General features: G+C 49.8%; 1 protein-coding gene across 4 annotated transcripts in view; it reads left to right on the top strand.

The window, feature by feature from the left end:
- The window catches only part of KCNH2 (potassium voltage-gated channel subfamily H member 2), a 412,853-nt gene that overhangs the window by 349,677 nt on the left and 35,930 nt on the right, over positions 1 to 27,246 (top strand). For all 4 annotated transcript variants that reach the window (XR_014474764.1, XM_083186551.1, XM_083186552.1 and 1 more), the window contains 5 exons: positions 763 to 1,165; positions 12,109 to 12,308; positions 17,814 to 18,066; positions 21,188 to 21,381; positions 22,344 to 22,443. Coding sequence is in view for 3 of the 4 variants with exons in the window: in XM_083186551.1 (XP_083042677.1) it covers positions 763 to 1,165; positions 12,109 to 12,308; positions 17,814 to 18,066; positions 21,188 to 21,381; positions 22,344 to 22,443 (1,150 nt within the window). In the remaining variant the exon portion in view is untranslated. The remainder of the gene's footprint in view (positions 1 to 762; positions 1,166 to 12,108; positions 12,309 to 17,813; positions 18,067 to 21,187; positions 21,382 to 22,343; positions 22,444 to 27,246) is intronic.

The raw sequence follows: 27,246 nt of genomic DNA, 5'->3' as shown, positions 1-27,246 counted from the left end.
ACGGAGTGCGGTGTATACCCGGGTGTATATGTAAGGAATGTGGTATATGTCTGCATGTATATAGTACAGAGTGCGGTATAAGCCCGGGAGTATATGGTACGGAGTGCGGTGTATACCCGGTTGTATATGTAAGGAATGTGGTATATGCCTGCATGTATATAGTACAGAGTGCGGTATAAGCCCGGGAGTATATGGTACGGAGTGCGGTGTATACCCGGTTGTATATGTAAGGAATGTGGTATATGTCTGCATGTATATAGTACAGAGTGCGGTAAAAGCCCGGGTCTATATGTAAGTAGTGCGGTATACTGTTTGCCTGGGTGTATATGGTACGGAGTACGGTGTATACCTGGGTGTATATGTAAGTAGTGCGGTATACTGTATGCCTGGGTGTATATGGTACGGAGTGCGGTGTATACCCGGTTCTATATGTAAGTAGTGTGGTATACTGTATGCCTGGGTGTATATGGTACGGAGTGCGGTATATGCCCGGGTGTATATGTAAGTAGTGCAGTATACTGTATGCCTGGGTGTATATGGTACGAAGTGCGGTGTATACCCGGGTCTATATGTAAGTAGTGCGGTATACTGTATGCCTGGGTGTATATGGTACGGAGTACGGTGTATACCCGGGTGTATATGTAAGTAGTGTGGTATACTGTATGCCTGGGTGTATATGGTACAGAGTGTGGGACATGTTTGAGGGTTTTTCCCAATATTTTCTGGTCAGTAATTGTATCTTGTGTTCTCTTTGTTTCCTAGACTACTACTCTGATTGGTCTGCTAAAGACAGCCCGCCTCCTGCGCTTGGTGCGGGTGGCACGTAAGTTGGACCGTTACTCAGAGTATGGGGCAGCGGTCTTATTCCTGCTGATGTGCACCTTCGCCCTCATAGCTCATTGGCTGGCCTGCATCTGGTACGCGATTGGACACATGGAACACTACGATCAGGAGTATCGACCAATCGGCTGGTTGTATTCGCTGGGCACTCAAATCATGAAGCCCTACAACAACAGCAACTCCAAATCCGGCCCGACCATAAATGACAAGTACGTCACCGCCCTGTACTTCACCTTCAGCAGCCTGACCAGTGTCGGATTCGGGAACGTGTCCCCTAACACCAACTCTGAGAAGATCTTCTCCATCTGTGTCATGCTGATCGGATGTGAGTATACCCAGACTGGCTTGCCCCTGTCCCATTCAACACTGATTGCTGGGGACTCACTACTGCACACATCGCTGGCTGCTGGTTACTCACTACTGCACACATCGCTGGCTGCTGGAGACTCACTGCTGCACACATCGCTGGCTGCTGGTTACTCACTACTGCACACATCGCTGGCTGCTGGTTACTCACTACTGCACACATCGCTGGCTGCTGGTAACTCACTACTGCACACATCGCTGGCTGCTGGTAACTCACTACTGCACACATCGCTGGCTGCTGGTAACTCACTACTGCACACATCGCTGGCTGCTGGTAACTCACTACTGCACACATCGCTGGCTGCTGGTAACTCACTACTGCACACATCGCTGGCTGCTGGTAACTCACTACTGCACACATCGCTGGCTGCTGATAACTCACTACTGCACACATCGCTGGCTGCTGATAACTCACTACTGCACACATTGCTGGCTGCTGGTAACTCACTACTGCACACATCGCTGGTTGCGGGAGACTCACTGCTGCACACATCATTGGTTGCTGTTAACTCACTAATGCACACATCGCTGGCTGCTTGTAACTCACTAATGCACACATCGCTGGCTGCTGGTAACTCAGTACTGCACGCATCACTGGCTGCTGGGGAATCACTACTGCACACATCACTGGCTTCAGGTAACTCACTACTGCACACATCGCTGGCTGCGGGTAACTCACTAATGCACACATTACTGGCTGCTGGTAACTCATTAATGCACAAATCGCTGACTGCTGGTATCTCACTACTGCACACATTGCTGGCTGCTGGTAACTCACTACTGCAAACATCGCTGGCTGCTGGGGACTCACTACTGCACACATCGCTGGCTGCTGGTAACTCACTAATACACACATCGCTGGCTGCTGGTAACTCACTAATGCACACATCGCTGGCTGCTGGTACCTCACTAATGCACACATCGCTGGCTGCTGGTAACTCACTAATGCACACACCGCTGGCTGCTGGTGACAGCACTGCACACATTGCTGACTGCTGGTATCTCAGTACTGCACACATTGCTGTCTGGTGGAAACTCACTACTGCACACATTGCTGGATGCTGGTGACTCACTATTGCACGCATCGCTGGCTGCTGGTAACTCACTACTGAACACATTGCTGTCTGGTGGAAACTCACTACTGCACACATCGCTTGCTGCTGGGGACTCACTACTGCACACATCGCTGGCTTCCGGTAACTCACTAATGCACACAACACTGGCTTCCGGTAATTCACTACTTCACACATCGCTGGCTGCTGGTAACTCACTAATGCACACATCGCTGGCTGCTGGTAGCTCACTACTTCACACATCGCTGGCTGCTGGTAACTCACTACTGCACACATCGCTGGCTGCTGGGGATTCACTACTGCACACATCGCTGGCTTCCGGTAACTCACTACTTCACACATCGCTGGCTGCTGGTAACTCACTACTGCACACATCGCTGGCTGCTGGTAGCTCACTACTTCACACATCGCTGGCTGCTGGTAACTCACTACTGCACACATCGCTGGCTGCTGGTAACTCACTACTGCACACATTGTTGGCTGCTGGTAACTCACTACTGCACACATCGCTGACTACTGGGGACTCACTACTGCACAAAATGCTGGCTGCTGGTGACTCACTACTGCACACAATGCTGGCTGCTGGGGACTCACTACTGCACAAAATGCTGGTTACTGGTGACTCACTACTGCACACACCACTGACTGCTGGGGACTCACTACTGCACACATCGCTGACTGCTGGTGATTCACTGCTGCACACAATGCTGGCTGCTGGGGACTCACTACTGCACACATCGCTGCCTGCTGGTGACTCACTACTGCACACAATGCTGGCTGCTGGGGACTCACTACTGCACACATCGCTGGCTGCTGGTGACTCACTACTGCACACAATGCTGGCTGCTGGGGACTCACTACTGCACACATTGCTGTCTGCTGGTGACTCACTACTGCACACATCCCTGATTGCAGATACACATTGGTGGTCACAGATCCTTCAATATTCCTTTAGTAATCAATAATATTGACATGCAGATTGCCTGCCAGATTTGTGCCACTGGTGCCACTCATAACTGTCCCAAATTAGTCACACCCCTGCCCTGAGCTAGCCACACCCCTCCCCTGAGTCAACCACACCGTTCGACTGAGTCGTCCACCTATCCTGTGGAGAATCCCCTCTGAAGCATTGACATAGATAATAATGTAAAGTGTAGACATGTATGTGAGCGGTGCTGTATGTTGTAGTGTGGACATGTATGTGAGCGGTGCTGTATGCTGTAGTGTGGACATGTATGTGAGTGGTGCTGTATGTTGTAGTGTGGACATGTATGTGAGCGGTGCTGTATGTTGTAGTGTGGACATGTATGTGAGCGGTGCTGTGTGTTGTAGTGTGGACATGTATGTGAGCGGTGCTGTATGTTGTAGTGTGGACATGTATATGAGCGGTGGTATTTGTTGTAGTGTGGACATGTATGTGAGCGGTGATGCATGTTGTAGTGTGGGCATGTATGTGAGCGGTGCTGTATGATGTAGTGTGGACATGTATGTGAGCGGGGGTATATGTTGTAGTGTGGACATGTATGTGAGTGGTGCTGTATGTTGTAGTGTGGACATCTATGTGAGCGGTGCTGTGTGTTGTAGTGTGGACATGTATGTGAGTGGTGCTGTATGTTGTAGTGTGGACATGTATGTGAGCGGTGCTGTATGCTGTAGTGTGGACATATATGTGAGCGGTGCTGTATGTTGTAGTGTGGACATGTATGTGAGCGGGGGTATATGTTGTAGTGTGGACATATATGTGAGCGGTACTGTATGTTGTAGTGTGGACATGTATGTGAGCGGGGCTGTATGTTGTAGTGTGGACATGTATGTGAGCGGTGCTGCGTGTTGTAGTGTGGACATGTATGTGAGCGGTGCTGTATGTTGTAGTGTGGACATGTATGTGAGCGGTGCTGTATGATGTAGTGTGGACATGTTTGTGAGCGGTGCTGTATGTTGTAGTGTGGACATGTATGTGAGCAGTGCTGTATGTTGTCGTGTGGACATGTATGTGAGCGGTGCTGTATGTTGTAGTGTGGACATGTATGTGAGCGGTGCTGTATGTTGTAGTGTGGACATGTATGTGAGCGGTGCTGTATGTTGTAGTGTGGACATGTATGTGAGCGGTGCTGTATGTTGTAGTGTGGACATGTATGTGAGCGGTGCTGTATGTTGTAGTGTAAACATGTATGTGAGCGGTGCTGTATGTTGTTGTGTAAACATGTATGTGAGCGGTGCTGTATGTTGTAGTGTGGACATGTATGTGAGCGGTGCTGTATGTTGTAGTATGGACATGTATGGGTAAAGTGCTGTATGTTGTAGTATGGACATTTATATGCGCGGTGCTGTATGTTGTAGTGTGGACATGTATGGGTACAGTGCTGTATGTTGTAGTATGGACATGTATATGCGCAGTGCTGTATGTTGTAGTGTGGACATGTACAGTATATGCACGGTGCTGTATGTTGTAGTGTGGACATGTATATGCGCGGTGCTGTATGTTGTAGTGTGGACATGTATATGCACGGTGCTGTATGTTGTAGTATGGACATGTACAGTATATGCGCGGTGCTGTATGTTGTAGTGTGGACATGTATGTGAGTGGTGGTGTATGTTGTAGTGTGGACATGTATATGCGCGGTGCTGTATGTTGTAGTGTGGACATGTGTCACGGACCCACCGGTCGCCTGCTCCGATACGTCAATCTGAGCAGCTCCGGCCGTGACTGGGGTTCACTTAGGACACTCGGGTCCTTTCCTTGAGGTACACTGCCACCAGCCAAAACCTGATTTTAGCGCTTGAAACTGCGCAAGGGGCGGCTTGGCTCGCACCTGACCACACAATACAATATATAAATGGTAACACGCTGGAGCGTTCTCTTCTGAGGCTAATGAGTCTTAAGAACACAGAATCAGGACTGAGAATATGTATCGTTTATTCCTAGAAATACTACAGAGCTTTAGAAAATAGTTACAAGATTTTACAATGATTTTAAAAGTACACACGAGTTTTAAATGCAATTTCAGAAATAAAATAAAAGGAAAAAAGGACAGGACCTATCTTACACTTAAATACAGATCCTGACGTGGGGGGGTTCTCCACAAGAAATCTCTGGTCGCGTACAGCCTGTTTGCTAGACCCCCAGGTAGTGACACTGACTATAGGGAGAAGGGTCTTAGTTATACCTTGCAGACTCCCTCATCCCTCCCACCCTTGGGATTTTTAACCATTCCCTTGCTGAGCCTAGTGAAGGTCCCTAGATATAGGATCTTTCCCATAAAGAATTTCTCCCTGCTTTGAAGTAGATTTTATACATTCCTCAAGTGATAAGAGGTAATTTAGTGTGGAGGGCCAGAGCACCTTTGGCCTGTTGGCTGGACACTATTGCTCTCCCCCCCAATCTGGTTTATGAGGGGTCTCAGATCTTATCTTACATCCTGACTCCAGAGGAGTCCACAGATGGCTACACTCCCTGGGTCACCAATAGTCCACACACATAATACATGACATGTTCTGATCTCCCACATAATAATCACAGGCGGCATGATTTTACCAAACATACCAGACATACATTGCTTGAACAGATAATCATAGCAGGAGGCATACGTTAATTTGATCGATCACCTGATCTGATCGTTACACCTCCCCCTTTTAAAATGGCGCACAGAGGCGGTGACCCACGTCACCGTCTCATCAGTGCGCTATTAACTACATCACCTGGACAGGTAGCAGTGGTCTCTGTGCTGAGACAGACTGCCACTGATTCTGCGGGATCTGTACTAACACTTCACTATACTTGACGTCTGTCATGGCACCACCTGACGCCATAGCCGTGGCTAGGGTGGGCAATGGGCATAGTCCCTGTCCCTCTCGCAGGAGATGGCAAACTAAAAGCACACAGGTGTCCTCGAACCCATAGTCTGTGAGCACACTGATATAGTGGGAGCTGTGCCCATCCCGGCTGGTATTGACGCAGCCCACCACAGCTGTGCGTCGGAATCCTGGACACGGATTCTCCCCTGCAGCTGGCAGTTTGGCCTTACTCACTGAGATCAGTACCAGACCATTCCGCCACACCCCAAACGGCCATCCCCCTGGGACTCGTAACTCGGCACGTTTAACTATACCACAGGTGTGGGGCATTCTCCCAGCACTATATACAGACTTAAAAATGTCTTCCCAGCACCTCTCCTGAGCTGACTGACCCCCCCTCCCCTTCACTGGGGGGAAGGTCCACTCACTCAACACCTCACACCTCATCCTTTTGTGAGGAGATTCGCCCTCTGTGTCTGGGTGTGTGAATTGTGAAGGGGGGCACGTTTCTGCAAGGGGGAATACCAGCAGGTCATTGTCCCCTGTCTTGGGAACATCCCAGCTCAGCTTTTCCGAGGTTAATGGAGCTGAGTTTACCTGTGCTTCACGGGCCCTCCCACCCTTCTGGTTACACACAGCAGCTTCCCTACTAGCCACTGGCTCTATTCCTGAAACAACCCTCTCACTGTACCCAGGGGTATCTTTCCCACTTCCCAGGTATGGGGCAGCCTGTGCAGGGTTGATTCTCAGTTCTGCGTGGAAAGCCAAGCTTTCCATGGCAGTCCAGGACACCTTCCTGAGCCTGACCTTCCCTCCCAGACCCGCAGGTTCTGTGGCTGGGGTGGTGCCACTGAGGTTCTCAGGAGAGGCATCCGTTATCCAGTGATGCTGGAAAAATGCACTCTCTGGAGGATTCTCAGTGTCTGGAGGGAACCCCTGCTGTGTTCCTGTATCTGTGTTTGTGTGGCTACAGTAAGGAGGGGGGTTTGGGGGGAAAGCTGCAGTAAGGGACACTCTCTCCCTATCTGACAGGTCTACAGTGCACACAGGACCCACCGGGTCACTTATTATACCTGGTACCACATTTCCCACAGTAGCGCAAGACATCACATTATCAACAGTAACATCAATATCATAACCTGGGGAGACATCCTGCAATACCTGCAAATTAGCCTGTGCATCTTCCACAACACATGGGGCCCATCCTGCTGGCTTACAATTGCACCGTGGCAAAAACGCTATATCTGGATCCCATTGTCTCTGAGCAGGAATGGGGTTATCTAAGCATGTTGTCACCAGTAACTTATTGGCAGGTACCAGTGGCAAACGCAGGATTTTCAGAAGGGGGTTTCCAGAGGGGCGGAGCAAAGCACGGAGATGGACACTTAGGTGACCCAGTATATGCCGGGTCAGTTAAAGTATTATAGATAGACCAAATGTATATACATATTAATAATAATAATACAAAAATATATATATATATATATATATATATATATATATATATATACATACATACATACATACATACAGGGGCGTCAACAGCAGTGTAGACCCCTGGGCATAGCAATGTATTGGGGCTCCTACCGATTCTCCAGCGGTAGGGGTGGGGAAAGCTTTGATGTCCTGTGGGTGGTAGGGGTTATTATATCAACCACTCAGCATGTAATTCCACTAATTACCCCTTTCCTGCACAGATGGTGGGAGATAAGGTAGGAGAAGGGGCATTGGGCTGAATGAAGGGGCCCTGATACATAACTTCCAGGGTGGTAGAGGATGTTTAATATGCAGAGGAGGGGTGTATAGTGGAGTGGGCCTATTATTCATAATTTTCTGGTGGGAGGACAGCTTGCTTGACTGCAGATATCTCCAGTTCCCGGAAATAGATTTATTTGATTTTAATGGAATTAAAAACTAGAGAATCCCACCTACCAAATGGTATTGGGGACTAGGGGATCAGAGTTCAGGAGGCTGCGCAATCTGCCCACGAGTATATAATACTACATACAAGGTGTGTGGAGCTGGAGCAGTAACCAGCTGCTGGCAGGCTGATATCTTTGGTTCTGGGAAGAGTAGAGACATGCTACTAGTGTCCATCAAAGGGGGAGAGTCACAGCTTTTGGAATATAGCCTCAGAAAAACTCTATGTCAGACAGAACCTGAAATATCTGACTGGGAATAACAATTAACAGGCTTAGATGGGGATCACTGCTTTGAAGTCAGATATCTCCGGTTCCCAAGGGCCGATTTTTACAGTTCTTATATCCATGGAAAGAGGGGACCCTCAGCTTTCAGATGAGGGCCCTTAGACTCCTGGGGGGGTTTCTGGGTACTCAGAAACCCCCCCTGCGTGCGCTACTGGGTACATGCTCTGCCTGCAACCAACTCAGATCTGTCCCATTTGTGCAGTTAGCGTCCCCTGGCACCATGTCACAACCAGACATCACTGGAGGAACAGGGTTAACGTCTAGCACAGCAACCTTAATGACATCACCAGCAGCACTCCTACCACTGCTGAGTGAGGGTGTCTCATTCCCAACTAGCTTAGGGCATTCATTTAACCCCACAAACTGGCAAGGATTACCCACTATACCTGTCTCTAACTCACCCTCCACCTCCACCGAAGGTACGGCACTATCACAGATCATCCCAGGGGCTTCACACAAAATAACAACATTGCAATGTTCAGCATGGTTACATACTACCTGAGATGCATCATATGGTTCAGAAGGGTTAGCGACATTGACAGATATGTGTGGAGTTAATAAAAGTCCCACATCAGTAGTCCCACACATACTTGTGTGCATACAGTCAGAAAGTCCCATTCCTATTTCCGACATAGTCTCTTCCCTGCATACTTTCACTATGCAGTCAGAATACTCACTGGGCTCTTCTGGTGCTGTAGGGGATTGGTACTCTGCAGTCTCCCTGACTGCCACACATCCTACAGTCTCCCTGGTGCTAGCAGAGATGTCAGCTCTCTGAGCATCGGCTGTAGTGTCCAGGGCCAGCTCATTACTCACAACCAAGCTGACACTCACTTGGCTTCCTCTGTCTGCTTCCAAGACAGAGAACTGTGCATGACGCGGTCCGGTGATAACAGAGTCCACATCATGATCCAACACATTATTTACTTCCGCAGACAGTAAAAGTTCAGTACGAAGCCCATCTCCTGCTAACTCAGTAGCCACGGCAGATAAAGTCTCACGTAAAGGTTCGCCATCATGATGCCCTGTATCATCCTCCACTGGTTCACCAACAGCGATCAGCCCTCCGAGCCTCACCAGTTCCAACTGGTACTCACGCTCGGCCTGACGCTCTGCAGCCTCACTTACGGCTTTGCACTCCTCAGCCTCTTGTACGGCTTTGCGCTCCTCAGCCTCTCGTACGGCTTTGCACTCAGCAACCTCAGCCTCTCGTCTGGCTTTGCGCTCCGCAGCCTCTCTGTCGACAATGGCTTGGCAGTGCTGCACCAGCTGCAAAGCGAATACGGGGTTCACATTCTTAATTTGCCTGATAACAGCTAGAAGGTCGCTCGGCAGTGTAGACTTGCTGGGTCCAGCAGAAGTGTTTGACCCTGGCGCGGAATCGTTTGTACTGTCCAGTGCTGACTGAGCCCCTGGGGTAGGATTGTCCATGGACTGGTTTCCTCCAGCAGCTAGAGTCCGATCGGCATCCACTAGTGCCTGAATCATACGTTTTCTACTCTGGCCAGACCAAGGGATATTCCTCTGCACACACACACGACCGCCAGGTCATCTCTCCTCATCTGCTGGTAATCAGCCATCCTGAGTCTCACACTTGTCAAATAAAATGATAGGAAAGAAAAACAAGAGAAGGGAGGGAACAGAAATTGCATCCACTGTGTGACTTTTAAAACTATAGTAAAGCTCTGATTCTGGTGATGTGGGTATTTCTCACAAAATTCTACCCACACTCACTTAAGTTCTTAAAGAGAAAAATGAATTCTCCACTCCACCGCTTGCCGCCAAATGTCACGGACCCACCGGTCGCCTGCTCCGATACGTCAATCTGAGCAGCTCCGGCCGTGACTGGGGTTCACTTAGGACACTCGGGTCCTTTCCTTGAGGTACACTGCCACCAGCCAAAACCTGATTTTAGCGCTTGAAACTGCGCAAGGGGCGGCTTGGCTCACACCTGACCGCACAATACAATATATAAATGGTAACATGCTGGAGCGTTCTCTTCTGAGGCTAATGAGTCTTAAGAACACAGAACCAGGACTGAGAATATGTATCATTTATTCCTAGAAATACTACAGAGCTTTAGAAAATAGTTACAAGATTTTACAATGATTTTAAAAGTACACACAAGTTTTAAATGCAATTTCAGAAATAAAATAAATGGGAAAAATGACAGAACCGTAGCTTACACTTAAGTACCGATCCTGACGTGGGGGGGTTCTCCACAAGAAATCTCTGGTCGCTTACAGCCTGTTTGCTAGACCCCCAGGTAGTGACACTGACTATAGGGAGAAGGGTCTTAGTTATACCTTGAAGACTCCCTCATCCCTCCCACCCTTGGGATTTTTAACCATTCCCTTGCTGAGCCTAGTGAAGGTCCCTAGATATAGGATCTTTCCCATAAAGAATTTGTCCCTGCTTTGAAGTAGATTTTATACATTCCTCAAGTGATAAGAGGTAATTTAGTGTGGAGGGCCAGAGCACCTTTTGGCCTGTTGGCTGGACACTATTGCTCTCCCCCCCAATCTGGTTTATGAGGGGTCTCAGATCTTATCTTACATCCTGACTCCAGAGGAGTCCACAGATGGCTACACTCCCTGGGTCACCAATAGTCCACACACATAATACATGACATGTTCTGATCTCCCACATAATAATCACAGGCGGCATGATTTTACCAAACATACCAGACATACATTGCTTGAACAGATAATCATAGCAGGAGGCATACGTTAATTTGATCGATCACCTGATCTGATCGTTACAACATGTATGGGTACAGTGCTGTATGTTGTAGTGTGGACATGTATGTGAGCGGTGGTATATGTTGTAGTGTGGACATGTATATGCGCAGTGCTGTATGTTGTAGTGTGGACATGTATATGCGCAGTGCTGTATGTTGTAGTATGGACATGTATGGGTACAGTGCTGTATGTTGTAGTATGGACATGTATATGCGCGGTGCTGTATGTTGTAGTGTGGACATGTATGTGTGCAGTGCTGTATGTTGTAGTATGGACATGTATGGGTACAGTGCTGTATGTTGTAGTATGGACATGTATATGCGCGGTGCTGTATGTTGTAGTGTGGACATGTATATGCGCAGTGCTGTATGTTGTAGTATGGACATGTATATGCGCAGTGCTGTATGTTGTAGTATGGACATGTATATGCGCAGTGCTGTATGTTGTAGTATGGACATGTATGGGTACAGTGCTGTATGTTGTAGTATGGACATGTATATGCGCGGTGCTGTATGTTGTAGTATGGACATGTATGTTTACAGTGCTGTATGTTGTAGTATGGACATGTATATGCGCGGTGCTGTATGTTGTAGTGTGGACATGTATGGGTACAGTGCTGTATGTTGTAGTATGGACATGTATATGCGCAGTGCTGCATGTTGTAGTATGGACATGTACAGTATATGCGCAGTGCTGTATGTTGTAGTATGGACATGTACAGTATATGCGCGGTGCTGTATGTTGTAGTATGGACATGTATGTGTACAGTGCTGTATGTTGTAGTATGGACATGTATATGCGCGGTGCTGTATGTTGTAGTATGGACATGTACAGTATATGCGCGGTGCTGTATGTTGTAGTATGGACATGTATATGCGCGGTGCTGTATGTTGTAGTGTGGACATGTATATGCGCAGTGCTGTATGTTGTAGTGTGGACATGTATATGCGCAGTGCTGTATGTTGTAGTATGGACATGTATGGGTACAGTGCTGTATGTTGTAGTATGGACATGTATGTGCGCAGTGCTGTATGTTGTAGTGTGGAATAAGGGTATATAATTCTATAACCTGTTGTGTCCCCCTAGCTCTCATGTACGCCAGTATTTTTGGAAATGTGTCTGCAATCATCCAGCGCCTGTATTCCGGCACTGCCAGGTACCACACTCAGATGCTGCGGGTCCGCGAGTTCATCCGTTTCCACCAAATTCCCAATCCGTTACGCCAACGCTTGGAGGAGTATTTCCAGCACGCCTGGTCCTACACCAATGGCATCGATATGAATGCAGTGAGTCCAACAATTACCTCCCAGTCCCATCTCCACCACTGTATCGTATCCGTATGTGTATGGTCAGTCTCCTGTACACCGCCCATCACTGTGTGCCCATCTCCTGTACACCGCCCATCACTGTGTGCCCATCTCCTGTACACCGCCCATCACTGTGTGCCCATCTCCTGTACACCCGCCATCACTGTGTGCCCATCTCCTGTACACCGCCCATCACTGTGTGCCTATCTCCTGTACACCGCCCATCACTGTGTGCCCATCTCCTGTACACCGCCCATCACTGTGTGCCTATCTCCTGTACACCGCCCATCACTGTGTGCCCATCTCCTGTACACCCGCCATCACTGTGTGCCCATCTCCTGTACACCGCCCATCACTGTGTGCCCATCTCTAGTACACCCGTCATCCCTGTGTGCCCATCTCCTGTACACCCGCCATCACTGTGTGCCCATCTCCTGTACACCAGCCATCACTGTGTGCCCATCTCCTGTACACCCGCCATCACTGTGTGCCCATCTCCTGTACACCAGCCATCACTGTGTGCCCATCTCCTGTACACCGCCCATCACTGTGTGCCCATCTCCTGTACACCCGCCATCACTGTGTGCCATTCTCCTTTACACCCGCCATCACTGTGTGCCCATCTCCTTTACACCCGCCATCACTGTGTGCCCATCTCCTGTACACCGCCCATCACTGTGTGCCCATCTCCTGTACACCCGCCATCACTGTGTGACATTCTCCTTTATACCCGCCATCACTGTGTGCCCATCTCCTTTACACCCGCCATCACTGTGTGCCCATCTCCTGTACACCGCCCATCACTGTGTGCCCATCTCCTGTACACCCGCCATCACTGTGTGCCCATCTCCTGTACACCAGCCATCACTGTGTGCCCATCTCCTGTACACCGCCCATCTCTGTGTGCCCATCTCCTGTACACCCGCCATCACTGTGTGCCCATCTCCAGTACACCGCCCATCACTGTGTGCCCATCTCCTGTACACCAGCCATCACTGTGTGCCCATCTCCTGTACACCAGCCATCACTGTGTGCCCATCTCCTGTACACCGCCCATCACTGTGTGCCCATCTCCTGTACACCGCCCATCTCCTGTACACCGCCCATCACTGTGTGCCCATCTCCTGTACACCGCCCATCACTGTGTGCCCATCTCCTGTACACCCGCCATCACTGTGTGCCCATCTCCTGTACACCCGCCATCACTGTGTGCCCATCTCCTGTACACCGCCCATCACTGTGTGCCCATCTCCTGTACACCAGCCATCACTGTGTGCCCATCTCCTGTACACCCGCCATCACTGTGTGCCATTCTCCTTTATACCCGCCATCACTGTGTGCCCATCTCCTTTACACCCGCCATCACTGTGTGCCCATCTCCTGTACACCGCCCATCACTGTGTGCCCATCTCCTGTACACCAGCCAACACTGTGTGCCCATCTCCTGTACACCCGCCATCACTGTGTGCCCATCTCCTGTACACCAGCCATCACTGTGTGCCCATCTCCTGTACACACGCCATCACTGTGTGCCCATCTCCTGTACACCCGCCATCACTGTGTGCCCATCTCCTGTACACCCGCCATCACTGTGTGCCCATCTCCTGTACACCGCCCATCACTGTGTGCCCATCTCCTGTACACCGCCCATCACTGTGTGCCCATCTCCTGTACACCGCCCATCACTGTGTGCCCATCTCCTGTACACCGCCCATCACTGTGTGCCTATCTCCTGTACACCGCCCATCACTGTGTGCCCATCTCCTGTACACCGCCCATCACTGTGCGCCCATCTCCTGTACACCGCCCATCACTGTGCGCCCATCTCCTGTACACCCGCCATCACTGTGTGCCCATCTCCTGTACACCCGCCATCACTGTGTGCCCATCTCCTGTACACCCGCCATCACTGTGTGCCCATCTCCTGTACACCGCCCATCACTGTGTGCCCATCTCCTGTACACCCGCCATCACTGTGTGCCCATCTCCTGTACACCCGCCATCACTGTGTGCCCATCTCCTGTACACCAGCCATCACTGTGTGCCCATCTCCTGTACATTAGCCATCACTGTGTCCATCTCCTGTACACCGCCCATCACTGTGTGCCCATCTCCTGTACACCCGCCATCACTGTGTGCCCATCTCCTGTACACCGCCCATCACTGTGTGCCCATCTCCTGTACACCGCCCATCACTGTGTGCCCATCTCCTGTACACCCGCCATCACTGTGTGCCATTCTCCTTTATACCTGCCATCACTGTGTGCCCATCTCCTGTACACCGCCCATCACTGTGTGCCCATCTCCTGTACACCCGCCATCACTGTGTGCCCATCTCCTGTACACCGCCCATCACTGTGTGCCCATCTCCTGTACACCGCCCATCACTGTGTGCCCATCTCCTGTACACCAGCCATCACTGTGTGCCCATCTCCTGTACACCCGCCATCACTGTGTGCCAATCTCCTGTACACCAGCCATCACTGTGTGCCCATCTCCTGTACACCCGCCATCTCTGTGTGCCCATCTCCTGTACACCGCCATCACTGTGTGCCCATCTCCTGTACACCCGCCATCACTGTGTGCCCATCTCCTGTACACCACCCATCACTGTGTGCCCATCTCCTGTACACCCGCCATCACTGTGTGCCCATCTCCTGTACACCCGCCATCACTGTGTGCCATTCTCCTTTATACCCGCCATCACTGTGTGCCCATCTCCTGTACACCGCCCATCACTGTGTGCCCATCTCCTGTACACCGCCCATCACTGTGTGCCCATCTCCTGTACACCAGCCATCACTGTGTGCCCATCTCCTGTACACCCGCCATCACTGTGTGCCCATCTCCTGTACACCAGCCATCACTGTGTGCCCATCTCCTGTACACCCGCCATCACTGTGTGCCCATCTCCTGTACACCGCCATCACTGTGTGCCCATCTCCTGTACACCCGCCATCACTGTGTGCCCATCTCCTGTACACCACCCATCACTGTGTGCCCATCTCCTGTACACCCGCCATCACTGTGTGCCCATCTCCTGTACACCCGCCATCACTGTGTGCCCATCTCCTGTACATCAGCCATCACTGTGTGCCCATCTCCTGTACACCGCCCATCACTGTGTGCCCATCTCCTGTACACCCGCCATTACTGTGTGCCATTCTCCTGTACACCCGCCATCACTGTGTGCCCATCTCCTGTACACCCGCCATCACTGTGTGCCCATCTCCTGTACACCCGCCATCACTGTGTGCCCATCTCCTGTACACCCGCCATCACTGTGTGCCCATCTCCTGTACACCTGCCATCACTGTGTGCCAATCTTCTGTACACCTGCCATCACTGTGCCCATCTCCTGTACACCCACCATCACTGTGTGCCCATCTCCTGTACACCCACCATCACTGTGTGCCCATCTCCTGTACACCCACCATCACTGTGTGCCCATCTCCTGTACACCAGCCATCACTGTGTGCCCATCTCCTGTACACCCGCCATTACTGTGTGCCATTCTCCTTTATATTTGCCATCACTGTGTGCCCATCTCCTGTACACCGCCCATCACTGTGTGCCCATCTCCTGTACACCGCCCATCACTTTGTTTCCATCTCCTGTACACCGCCCATCACTGTGTGCCCATCTCCTGTACACCCGCCATCACTGTGTGCCCATCTCCTGTACACCCGCCATCACTGTGTGCCCATCTCCTGTACACCGCCCATCACCTGTACACCCGCCATCACTGTGTGCCCATCTCCTGTACACCGCCCATCACTTTGTTTCCATCTCCTGTACACCGCCCATCACTGTGTGCCCATCTCCTGTACACCGCCCATCACTTTGTTTCCATCTCCTGTACACCGCGCATCACTGTGTGCCCATCGCCTGTACACCCGCCATCACTGTGTGCCCATCTCCTGTACACCGCCCATCACTGTGTGCCCATCTCCTGTACACCGCCCATCACTGTGTGCCCATATCCTGTACACCCGCCATCACTGTGTGCCCATCTCCTGTACACCGCCCATCACTGTGTGCCCCTCACCATTACACCGCCATCACTGTGTGCCCATCTCCTGTACACCCGCCATCACTGTGTGCCCATCTCCTGTACACCACCCATCACTGTGTGCCCATCTCCTGTACACCCGCCATCACTGTGTGCCCATCTCCTGTACACCCGCCATCACTGTGTGCCCATCTCCTGTACATCAGCCATCACTGTGTGCCCATCTCCTGTACACCGCCCATCACTGTGTGCCCATCTCCTGTACACCCGCCATTACTGTGTGCCATTCTCCTGTACACCCGCCATCACTGTGTGCCCATCTCCTGTACACCCGCCATCACTGTGTGCCCATCTCCTGTACACCCGCCATCACTGTGTGCCCATCTCCTGTACACCCGCCATCACTGTGTGCCCATCTCCTGTACACCTGCCATCACTGTGTGCCAATCTTCTGTACACCTGCCATCACTGTGCCCATCTCCTGTACACCCACCATCACTGTGTGCCCATCTCCTGTACACCCACCATCACTGTGTGCCCATCTCCTGTACACCCACCATCACTGTGTGCCCATCTCCTGTACACCAGCCATCACTGTGTGCCCATCTCCTGTACACCCGCCATTACTGTGTGCCATTCTCCTTTATATTTGCCATCACTGTGTGCCCATCTCCTGTACACCGCCCATCACTGTGTGCCCATCTCCTGTACACCGCCCATCACTTTGTTTCCATCTCCTGTACACCGCCCATCACTGTGTGCCCATCTCCTGTACACCCGCCATCACTGTGTGCCCATCTCCTGTACACCCGCCATCACTGTGTGCCCATCTCCTGTACACCGCCCATCACCTGTACACCCGCCATCACTGTGTGCCCATCTCCTGTACACCGCCCATCACTTTGTTTCCATCTCCTGTACACCGCCCATCACTGTGTGCCCATCTCCTGTACACCGCCCATCACTTTGTTTCCATCTCCTGTACACCGCGCATCACTGTGTGCCCATCGCCTGTACACCCGCCATCACTGTGTGCCCATCTCCTGTACACCGCCCATCACTGTGTGCCCATCTCCTGTACACCGCCCATCACTGTGTGCCCATATCCTGTACACCCGCCATCACTGTGTGCCCATCTCCTGTACACCGCCCATCACTGTGTGCCCCTCACCATTACACCTGCCATCACTGTGCATTCTCCTGTACACCTGCCATCGCTGTGTGCCCATTTTCTGTACACCTGGCATCACTGTGCCCATCTTCTGTACATTCATCACTTTGTGCCCATTTCCTGTACGCACGCATCACCGTGTCTTTAGTTTGTCATGCTCCAGCCAGTCTCCACCACCCGTGGCTCTATGTTGTTCTTGGTCTACTGTAGGTCCATCCTCTGTTATCTCCTCTCCCATATTCCGGATCCAAATCTCTCTGCGTGTCAGTGTCATCATTGTGCCTCTCTCTCTGATTTTTAGGTGCTGAAGGGGTTCCCTGAGTGCCTGCAAGCGGACATCTGTTTGCACCTAAACCGAACGCTTCTCCAGAACTGTAAACCCTTCAAAGGAGCCACTAAGGGCTGCTTACGGGCCCTGGCTATGAAGTTTAAGACCACACATGCACCCCCTGGGGACACGCTAGTGCATGCCGGTGATGTCCTGACCGCTCTCTACTTCCTTTCTCGTGGATCCATTGAAATACTGCGCGGGGATGTGGTGGTCGCCATACTGGGTAATTGAGTTTTGTGTTATCGTCACGTCCATCGGTTAATCCGAACCTCACCCTGTAATGCACCAAATAGATTCCCACGTTTTACCCCTACACATCTGGTACGCTGTGTGGTCTGCACATGTGTGTCTGTATTACAGTTATTACCATCCCGTGTAGAATGTTCTCTTCTGGTAGGTCATGTCATGGCTGGAACTCTGTGTGGTCTGCACATGTGTGTCTGTATTACACAGTTATTACCATCCCGTGTAGAATGTCCTCTCCTGGTAGGTCATGTCATGGCTGGTACTCCGTGTGGTCTGCACATGTGTGTCTGTATTACACAGTTATTATCCGTGTAGAATGTCCTCTCCTGGTAGGTCATGTCATGGCTGGTACTCCGTTTTTTACCTAAAATCTAGTGATGGTGCATATTTTAGGCCCCGTCCTCTTCCCACCTGCGAGTTACAGCACTGCTTTGCCCTGCTGCTGCTGGCCAGGTAGTGGTAGAGTGTGCATGCTGGGGCAATATGTCCACAGTGTGGGGAACCTTGGATGTACACTGACACTGCTCTAGGCTGCCAATCCATGTTGATAAAAGTCAGTGGGGCGGATGCCATTACGGAGCTCCTGAACCTTTGCCTGCCCCTGGCCTGGGACTTTACACCAAGAGACAGACTTCTGCAGCAGAGGAGGTGGGGGGAAGGGTTGTGACATCACGTGGCGCAGAGGAAATTTTGTGTCACAGTGAATATGCAGCGCAGGGAGGAAGCCTTCCAATGCGCCGCCCTCACACACTATGCTCATATTTGGTCCATCGGCGCTGGAGATGCGGGTCCGTGTAGTTGGTGCAAGATGAGCTTTGGACGCTGCAGTATGCTGTAGCAGCCAGGAAGAAAACAAATCCTGTGTATAGCACTAGACATCTGCAGATGCTGTGGGCCTATTTTTGAGGTTTATTTGCAACTAATTGTATGCAGATTTTAAAATAAATAAGTTAAAAATTACTTTTTTTATTATTAAATGTAGCATATTTTAACACTTTTTATGCATATTTTATGTATTTTTCATGCATATTTGCATGCATATTTCAAGCTTTTTATGTTGCATATAATCCTGTCTCTAGTTATTACCATCCCGTGTAGAATGTTCTCTTCTGGTAGGTCATGTCATGGCTGGAACTCCGTGTGGCCTGCACATGTGTGTCTGTATTACACAGTTATTACCATCCCGTGTAGAATGTTCTCTTCTGGTAGTTCATGTCATGGCTGGTACTCCGTGTGGTCTGCACATGTGTGTCTGTATTACACAGTTATTACCATCCCGTGTAGAATGTCCTCTCCTGGTAGGTCATGTCATGGCTGGTACTCCGTGTGGTCTGCACATGTGTGTCTGTATAATACACAGTTATTACCATCCCGTGTAGAATGTCCTGTCCTGGTAGGTCATGTCATGGCTGGCACTCCGTGTGGTCTGCTCATGTGTGTCTGTATTACACAGTTTTTACCATCCCGTGTAGAATGTCCTCTCCTTGTAGGTCATGTCATGGCTGGTACTCCGTGTGGTCTGCACATGTGTGTCTGTATTACACAGTTATTACCATCCTGTGTAGAATGTCCTCTCCTGGTAGGTCATGTCATGGCTGGTACTCCGTGTGGTCTGCACATGTGTGTCTGTATTACACAGTTATTACCATCCCGTGTAGAATGTCCTCTCCTGGTAGGTCATGTCATGGCTGGTACTCCGTGTGGCCTGCACATGTATGTCTGTATAATACACAGTTATTACCATCCCGTGTAGAATGTCCTCTCCTGGTAGGTCATCTCATGGCTGGTACTCAGTGTGGTCTGCACATGTGTGCCTGTATTACACAGTTATTACCATCCCGTGTAGAATGTTCTATCCTGGTAGGTCATGTCATGGCTGGTACTCCGTGTGGTCTGCACATGTGTGTCTGTATAATACACAGTTATTACCATCCCGTGTAGAATGTTCTCTCCTGGTAGGTCATGTCATGGCTGGTACTCCGTGTGGTCTGCACATGTATGTCTGTATAATACACAGTTATTACCATCCCGTGTAGAATGTCCTCTCCTGGTAGGTCATGTCATCGCTGGTACTCCGTGTGGCCTGCACATGTATGTCTGTATAATACACAGTTATTACCATCCCGTGTAGAATGTCCTCTCCTGGTAGGTCATGTCATGGCTGGTACTCCGTGTGGTCTGCACATGTGTGTCTGTATTACACAGTTATTACCATCCCGTGTAGATTGTCCTCTCCTGGTAGGTCATGTCATGGCTGGTACTCCGTGTGGTCTGCACATGTGTGTCTGTATTACACAGTTATTACCATCCCATGTAGAATGTCCTCTCCTGGTAGGTCATGTCATGGCTGGTACTCCGTGTGGTCTGCACATGTGTGTCTGTATTACACAGTTATTACCATCCCGTGTAGAATGTCCTGTTCTGGTAGGTCATGTCATGGCTGGTACTCCGTGTGGTCTGCACATGTGTGTCTGTATTACACAGTTATTACCATCCCGTGTAGAATGTCCTCTCCTGGTAGGTCATGTCATGGCTGGTACTCCGTGTGGTCTGCACATGTGTGTCTGTATTACACAGTTATTACCATCCCATGTAGAATGTCCTCTCCTGGTAGGTCATGTCATGGCTGGTACTCCGTGTGGCCTGCACATGTGTGTCTGTATTACACAGTTATTACCATCCCGTGTAGAATGTTCTCTCCTGGTAGGTCATGTCATGGCTGGTACTCCGTGTGGCCTGCACATGTGTGTCTGTATTACACAGTTATTACCATCCCGTGTAGAATGTCCTCTACTGGTAGGCCATGTCATCGCTGGTACTCCGTGTGGTCTGCACATGTGTGTCTGTATTACACAGTTATTACCATCCCGTGTAGAATGTTCTCTCCTGGTAGGTCATGTCATGGCTGGTACTCCGTGTGGTCTGCACATGTGTGTCTGTATTACACAGTTATTACCATCCCATGTAGAATGTCCTCTCCTGGTAGGTCATGTCATGGCTGGTACTCCGTGTGGTCTGTATTACATGGTCATTGCTACCCCAGTCATGGCTGGTACCCAGGTGTTCCTGACATTGTATCACCCTCTCTTGCTGCGCAGGGAAGAATGACATATTCGGTGAGCCTCTCAACCTGTACGCACGGCCAGGAAAATCCAATGCAGATGTCCGAGCCCTGACCTACTGCGACCTACACAAGATTCATCGGGAGGATCTCTTGGAGGTTCTGGACATGTACCCTGAGTTCTCCGACTACTTTTGGTCCAGCTTGGAGATCACCTTCAACCTCCGAGATGTGAGTCCAGACTATGGTCGTATTGAGCCGGCCGGGGTGGGTTGTGTCACGATACCGAAGGTGTTATTTGTGGTTATGTAACGCCGTGTAATCATGGAACCGGCGGCAGCCTAAGACCTGCACATTGGGATTCTCTGCTCCCTTCACTATTATTAACAGTCACTTTTTAGTCAGTTTTGAAAATGAGTTATTTACTAAAGGCTTTAAATCAGCTATAATCCAACTTTAGGTTTATATAGACCATCCGTGCATGTAATTCACACTGCGCCAAAGTATATTAGCGATGGTGCCCTTATCTGCAGTAGAATGATTGGCAGTCAGGCACCATAGAGATGCGGAGTTATAGTATTCAGGCCGCCATGCTGCGTGTCCGCTGACTAACAGAAGGATGTGCACATGCGCCGGGAATGTGACGCAGCTGCTGGGCCTCTACTGATGACTCCTCTGGGTGTCTCTGTACATATCAGGGTTTCCAGGTTTTCTGTTTTATTTGTGCAATCGCAACTGCAATCATCAGAGGGTCCGCAACAGAACGCCATCGGAGATGTACGCAAACCATCGTAGGCACCCCACTATGGGGGAGGCAAGCAAACCATTATAGGCACCCCGTCATTGGAGAGGTGACCAAACCATCATATGTAGCCTACCATCAGAGAGGTGAGCAACCATCGTACTCAACCCACTATCGGAGATGTACGCAAACCATTAGAGTCAACTCATCATCGGAGATGTATGCAAACCATTGTAGGTACCCCGCCATCAGAGAGATGAGCAACCATCGTACTCAACCCACTATCGGAGATGGATGCAAACCAGGATTGATGAAACCATGTGGTTGGATCTCGTTATTGCTTTCTGAGTGATTTCTTTTTGCAGTCTTAGACTTTAAAAAACAACTAACGTCAACAACGGGTTTAAAAATCTGCCAAAACTTATTCTTAGCTTTCTCCATATAATTTCAGACCAACATGATCCCTGGATCTCCCAGCAGCAATGATTCCGACAGCGGATTTAATAAGCTGAGACGGCGCAAGATCTCCTTCCGCAGACGGACGAACAAAGGTGAGAGTCCAGGCCCATCTGGGGAAACTCCATTATCCATCTCTGCTTACTGATTGGTTGCACAATTGATCTCATGTCAGGTGTGATCTACTAGGGGGCGTTGTCGCTGGCGATGGCGCATTCCTGGTGTACGGTAAACCTATTTCACAAGTATCACATGGTCGTGTTCATTTAGAAAACCCTAATAAATCATGTTATTGGTCCTTACAGATTAGTAATTATATATGTAATATGTAATAAAGGGAAAGCTGAGATGTAGGGTGGGTCAGATATACAGGTGACTATATAGCCCTTACCCCTCCAGACGGTATTGTTTGGGGGATTGGGGAATCGTGTTAGTTAAGTGTAAAAATATGATTTTTTTAAATTGCTTGAAAAGGTACCAATCGTTAAATACCGAAAGGTATTAGGGAAAGGTAGGGAATAAGTGGAATAGCCTCCCATCAGCGGTGGTAGAGGATAAGACAGTAGAACAATGTAAACATCCAAAGCTCAAATACAGTATAGCCCTGACCACCAACCCTAACACCCTCATCCAAACCCCTGACCCAACTCTAACCCCTAATACCCTCATCCAAACCCCTAATACTCTCATCCTAAACCCTAATACCCACATCCAAACCCCTGACCCAACCCTAACCCATAATACCCTAATTCAAACCCCTGACCCAACTCTAACCCCTAATACCCTCATCCAAACCCCTAATACTCTCATCCTAAGCCCTAATACCCACATCCAAACCCCTGACCCAACCCTAACCCATAATACCCTAATTCAAACCCCTGACCCAACTCTAACCCCTAATACCCTCATCCAAACCCCTGACCGAACTCTAACCCATAATACTCTCATCCTAACCACTGACGCAACCCTAACCCCTCATTCCCTCATCCTAACCCCTCATACTCTCATCCAAACCCCTGACCCAACCCTAACCCATAATACCCTCATCCTAACCACTGACGCAACCCTAACCCCTCATACCCTCATCCGAACCCCTAATACCCTCATCCAAACCCCTAATACCCTCATCCTAACCAATGACCCAACCATAACCCCTAATACCATCAACCTAACCCCTGACCCAACTCTAACCCCTAATACCCTCATCCAAACCCCTGACCCAACCTAACCCCTGATACCCTCATCCTAACCACTGACCCAACCCTAACCCCTAATACCCTCATCCAAACCCCTGACCCAACCCTAACCCCTAATACCCTCATCCAGATCCCTAATCCAACCCTAACCCCTAATACCCTCATCCAAACCCCTAATATCCTAATCCAACCCTAACCCCTAATACCCTCTCCCAAACCTCTAATATCCTAGTCCAACCCTAACCACTGTCCCAACCCTAACCCCTCATTCCCTCATCCTAACCCCTAATACCCTCATCCAAACCCCTGACCCAACCCTAATACCCTCATCTTAACCACTGACCCAACCCTAACCCCTCATACCCTCATCCTAACCCATAATTCCCTCATCCTAACCACTGACCCAACCCTAACCCCTAATACCTTCATCCAGACCCCTGACCCAACCTTAACCCCTAATACCCTCATCCAGACCCCTGACCCAACCCTAATACCCTCATCCTACCCCTAATATCCTAATCCAATCCTAACCTCTAATACCCTCATCCAAACCCCTGACCCAACCATAACCCCTAATACGCTCTTCATAACCCTTAATACCCTCATCCACACCCCTGAATCAACCTTAACCCCTAATACCCTCATCCAAACCCCTGACCCAACCCTAACCCCAAGACCCTCATCTCAACCCCTGACCCAAATCTAACCCCTAATACCCTCTCCCAAACCTCTAATATCCTAATCCAACCCTAACCCCTGTCCCAGCCCTAACCCCTCATACCCTCATCCTAAGCCCTAATACCCTCATCCAAACCCCTGACCCAACCCTAACCCCCAATACCCTCATCCTAATCACTGACCCAACCCTAACCCCCTCATATCCTTATCCTAACCCCTAATACCCTCATCCAAACCCCTGACCGAACCCTAACCCCTAATATCCTCATCCTAACCACTGACCCAACCCTAACCCCTAATACCCTCATCCAAACCCCTGACCCAACCCTAACCCCTAATACCCTCATCCAGACCCTTGACCCAACCCTAATACCCTCATCCTACCCCTAATATCCTCATCCTAATCCATCCCTAACCCCTAATACCCTCATCGTACCCCTTATATCCTAATTCAACCCTAACCCCTAATACCCTCATCCAAACCCCTGACCAAACCCTAACCCCTAATACGCTCATCATAACCCCTAATTCCCTCATCCGAACCCCTGACTCAACCTTAACCCCTAATACCCTCATCCTACCCCTAATACCCTCATCCAAACCCCTGACCCAACCCTAACCCCTCATACCCTCATCCAAACCCCTGACCCAACCCTAACCCCTAATACCCTCATCCAAACCCCTAATATCCTAATCCAACCCTAACCCCTAATACCCTCATCCAAACCCCTAATATCCTAATCCAACCCTAACCATTAATACCCTCTCCCAAACCCCTAATATCCTAATCCAACCCTAACCCCTAATACCCTCATCCAAACCCTAATATCCTAATCCAACCCTAACCCCTAATACCCTCATCCAAACCACTAATATCCTAATCCAACCCTAACCCCTAATACCCTCTCCCAAACCTCTAATATCCTAATCCAACCCTAACCCCTCATACCCTCATCCTAACCCCTAATACCCTCATCCAAACCCCTGACCCAACCCTAACCCCTAATACCCTCATCCTAACCACTGACCCAACCCTAACCACATCCAGACCCCTCATACCCTCATCCTAACCCCTGACCCAACCTTAACCGCTAATACCCTCATCCTGACCCAACCCTAATTTCTAATACCCTCATCCAAACCCCTGACCCAACCCTAACCCCTAAAACTCTCATCCAGACCCCTAATCCAACCCTAACCCCTAATACCCTCTCCCTAACCCCTAATACCCTCATCCAAACCCCTGACCCAACCCTAACCCATAATACCCTTATCCTAACCACTGACCCAACCCTAACCCCTCATACCCTCATCCAAACCCCTGACCCAACCCTAACCCCTAATACCCTCATCCAAACCCCTAATATCCTAATCCAACCCTAACCCATAACCCCTAACCACTGACGCAACCCTAACCCCTCATACCCTCATTCTAACCACTGACCCAACTCTAACCCCTAATACCCTCATCCAAACCCCTGACCCAACCCTAACCCATAATACCCTCATCCAAACCCCTGACCCAACCCTAACCCCTAATACGCTCATCATAACCCCTAATACCCTCATCCAAACCCGACTCAACCTTAACCCCTAATACCCTCATCCTACCCCTAATACCCTCATCCAAACCCCTGTCCCAACCCTAACCCCTAATACCCTCATCCAAACCCCAGACCCAACCCTAACCCCTAATATCCTCATCCAAACCCCTTATATCCTAATCCAACCCTAACCCCTAATACCCTCATCCCAAACCCCTAATATCCTAATCATACCCTAACCCATAACCCCTAACCACTGACGCAACCCTAGCCCCTCATACCCTCATTCTAACCCTTAATACTGTCATCCAAACCCCTGACCCAACCCTAACCCCTAATACCCTCATCCTAACCACTGACGCAACCCTAACCCCTAATACCCTCATCCTAACGCCTAATACCCTAATCCAAACTCCTGACCCAACCCTAACCCCTAATACCCTCATCCTAACCAATGACCCAACCCTAACCCATAATACCCTCATACAAACCCCTGACCCAACCCTAACCCCTCATACCCTCATCCTAACCCCTAATACCCTCATCCAAACCCCTAATACCCTCACCCTGACCCAACCCTAACCACTAATACCCTCATCCTAACCAATTACCCAACCCTAACCCCTAATACCCTCATCCAGACCCCTAATATCCTAATCCTAATCCAACCCTAACCCCAAATACCCTCATCCTAACCCCTAATAATCTCATCCAAACCCCTAATAGTCTCAACTTAACAACTATTATTTATTTATTATTTATTAACAGTTTCTTATATAGCGCACATATATTCCGCAGCGCTTTACAGTATTTGAACATTCACATCAGTCCCTGCCCCAGTGAAGCTTACAATCTATATTCCCTACCACATGTACACGCACACACAGACATTCTAGGGCTAATTTTAACCTATCTGTATATTTTTGGATTGTGGGAGGAAACCCACGCAAGCACAGTTATAGCCATGGTGGGGATCGAACCATGAGCTCAGCACTGTTAGGCAGTAATGCTAACCATTACACCATCCGTACTGCCCCGTATATATAACACATGGTGGGAATAGAACCCATGACCTCAGTGGTGTGAGGCAGCAATGTAACCATTACACCATCCGTACTGCCCCGTATATATAACACATGGTGGGGATAGAACCCATGACCTCAGCGCTGTGAGACAGTAATGCTAACCATTACACCATCCGTACTGCCCCGTATATATAACACATGGTGGGAATAGAACCCATGACCTCAGCGCTGTGAGGCAGTAATGTAACCATTACACCATCCGTACTGCCCCGTATATATAACACATGGTGGGAATAGAACCCATGACCTCAGCGCTGTGAGGCAGTAATGTAACCATTACATCATCCGTACTGCCCCGTATATATAACACATGGTGGGAATAGAACCCATGACCTCAGTGCTGTGATGCAGTAATGTAACCATTACACCATCCGTACTGCCCGTATATATAACAC

The sequence above is a fragment of the Crinia signifera genome, chromosome 5 (assembly GCF_055691185.1).
Source record: "Crinia signifera chromosome 5, ASM5569118v1, whole genome shotgun sequence".
In the NCBI taxonomy this organism is placed as follows: Eukaryota; Metazoa; Chordata; class Amphibia; order Anura; family Myobatrachidae; genus Crinia; species Crinia signifera.
This window is presented reverse-complemented; position numbering and strand designations above follow the sequence as displayed.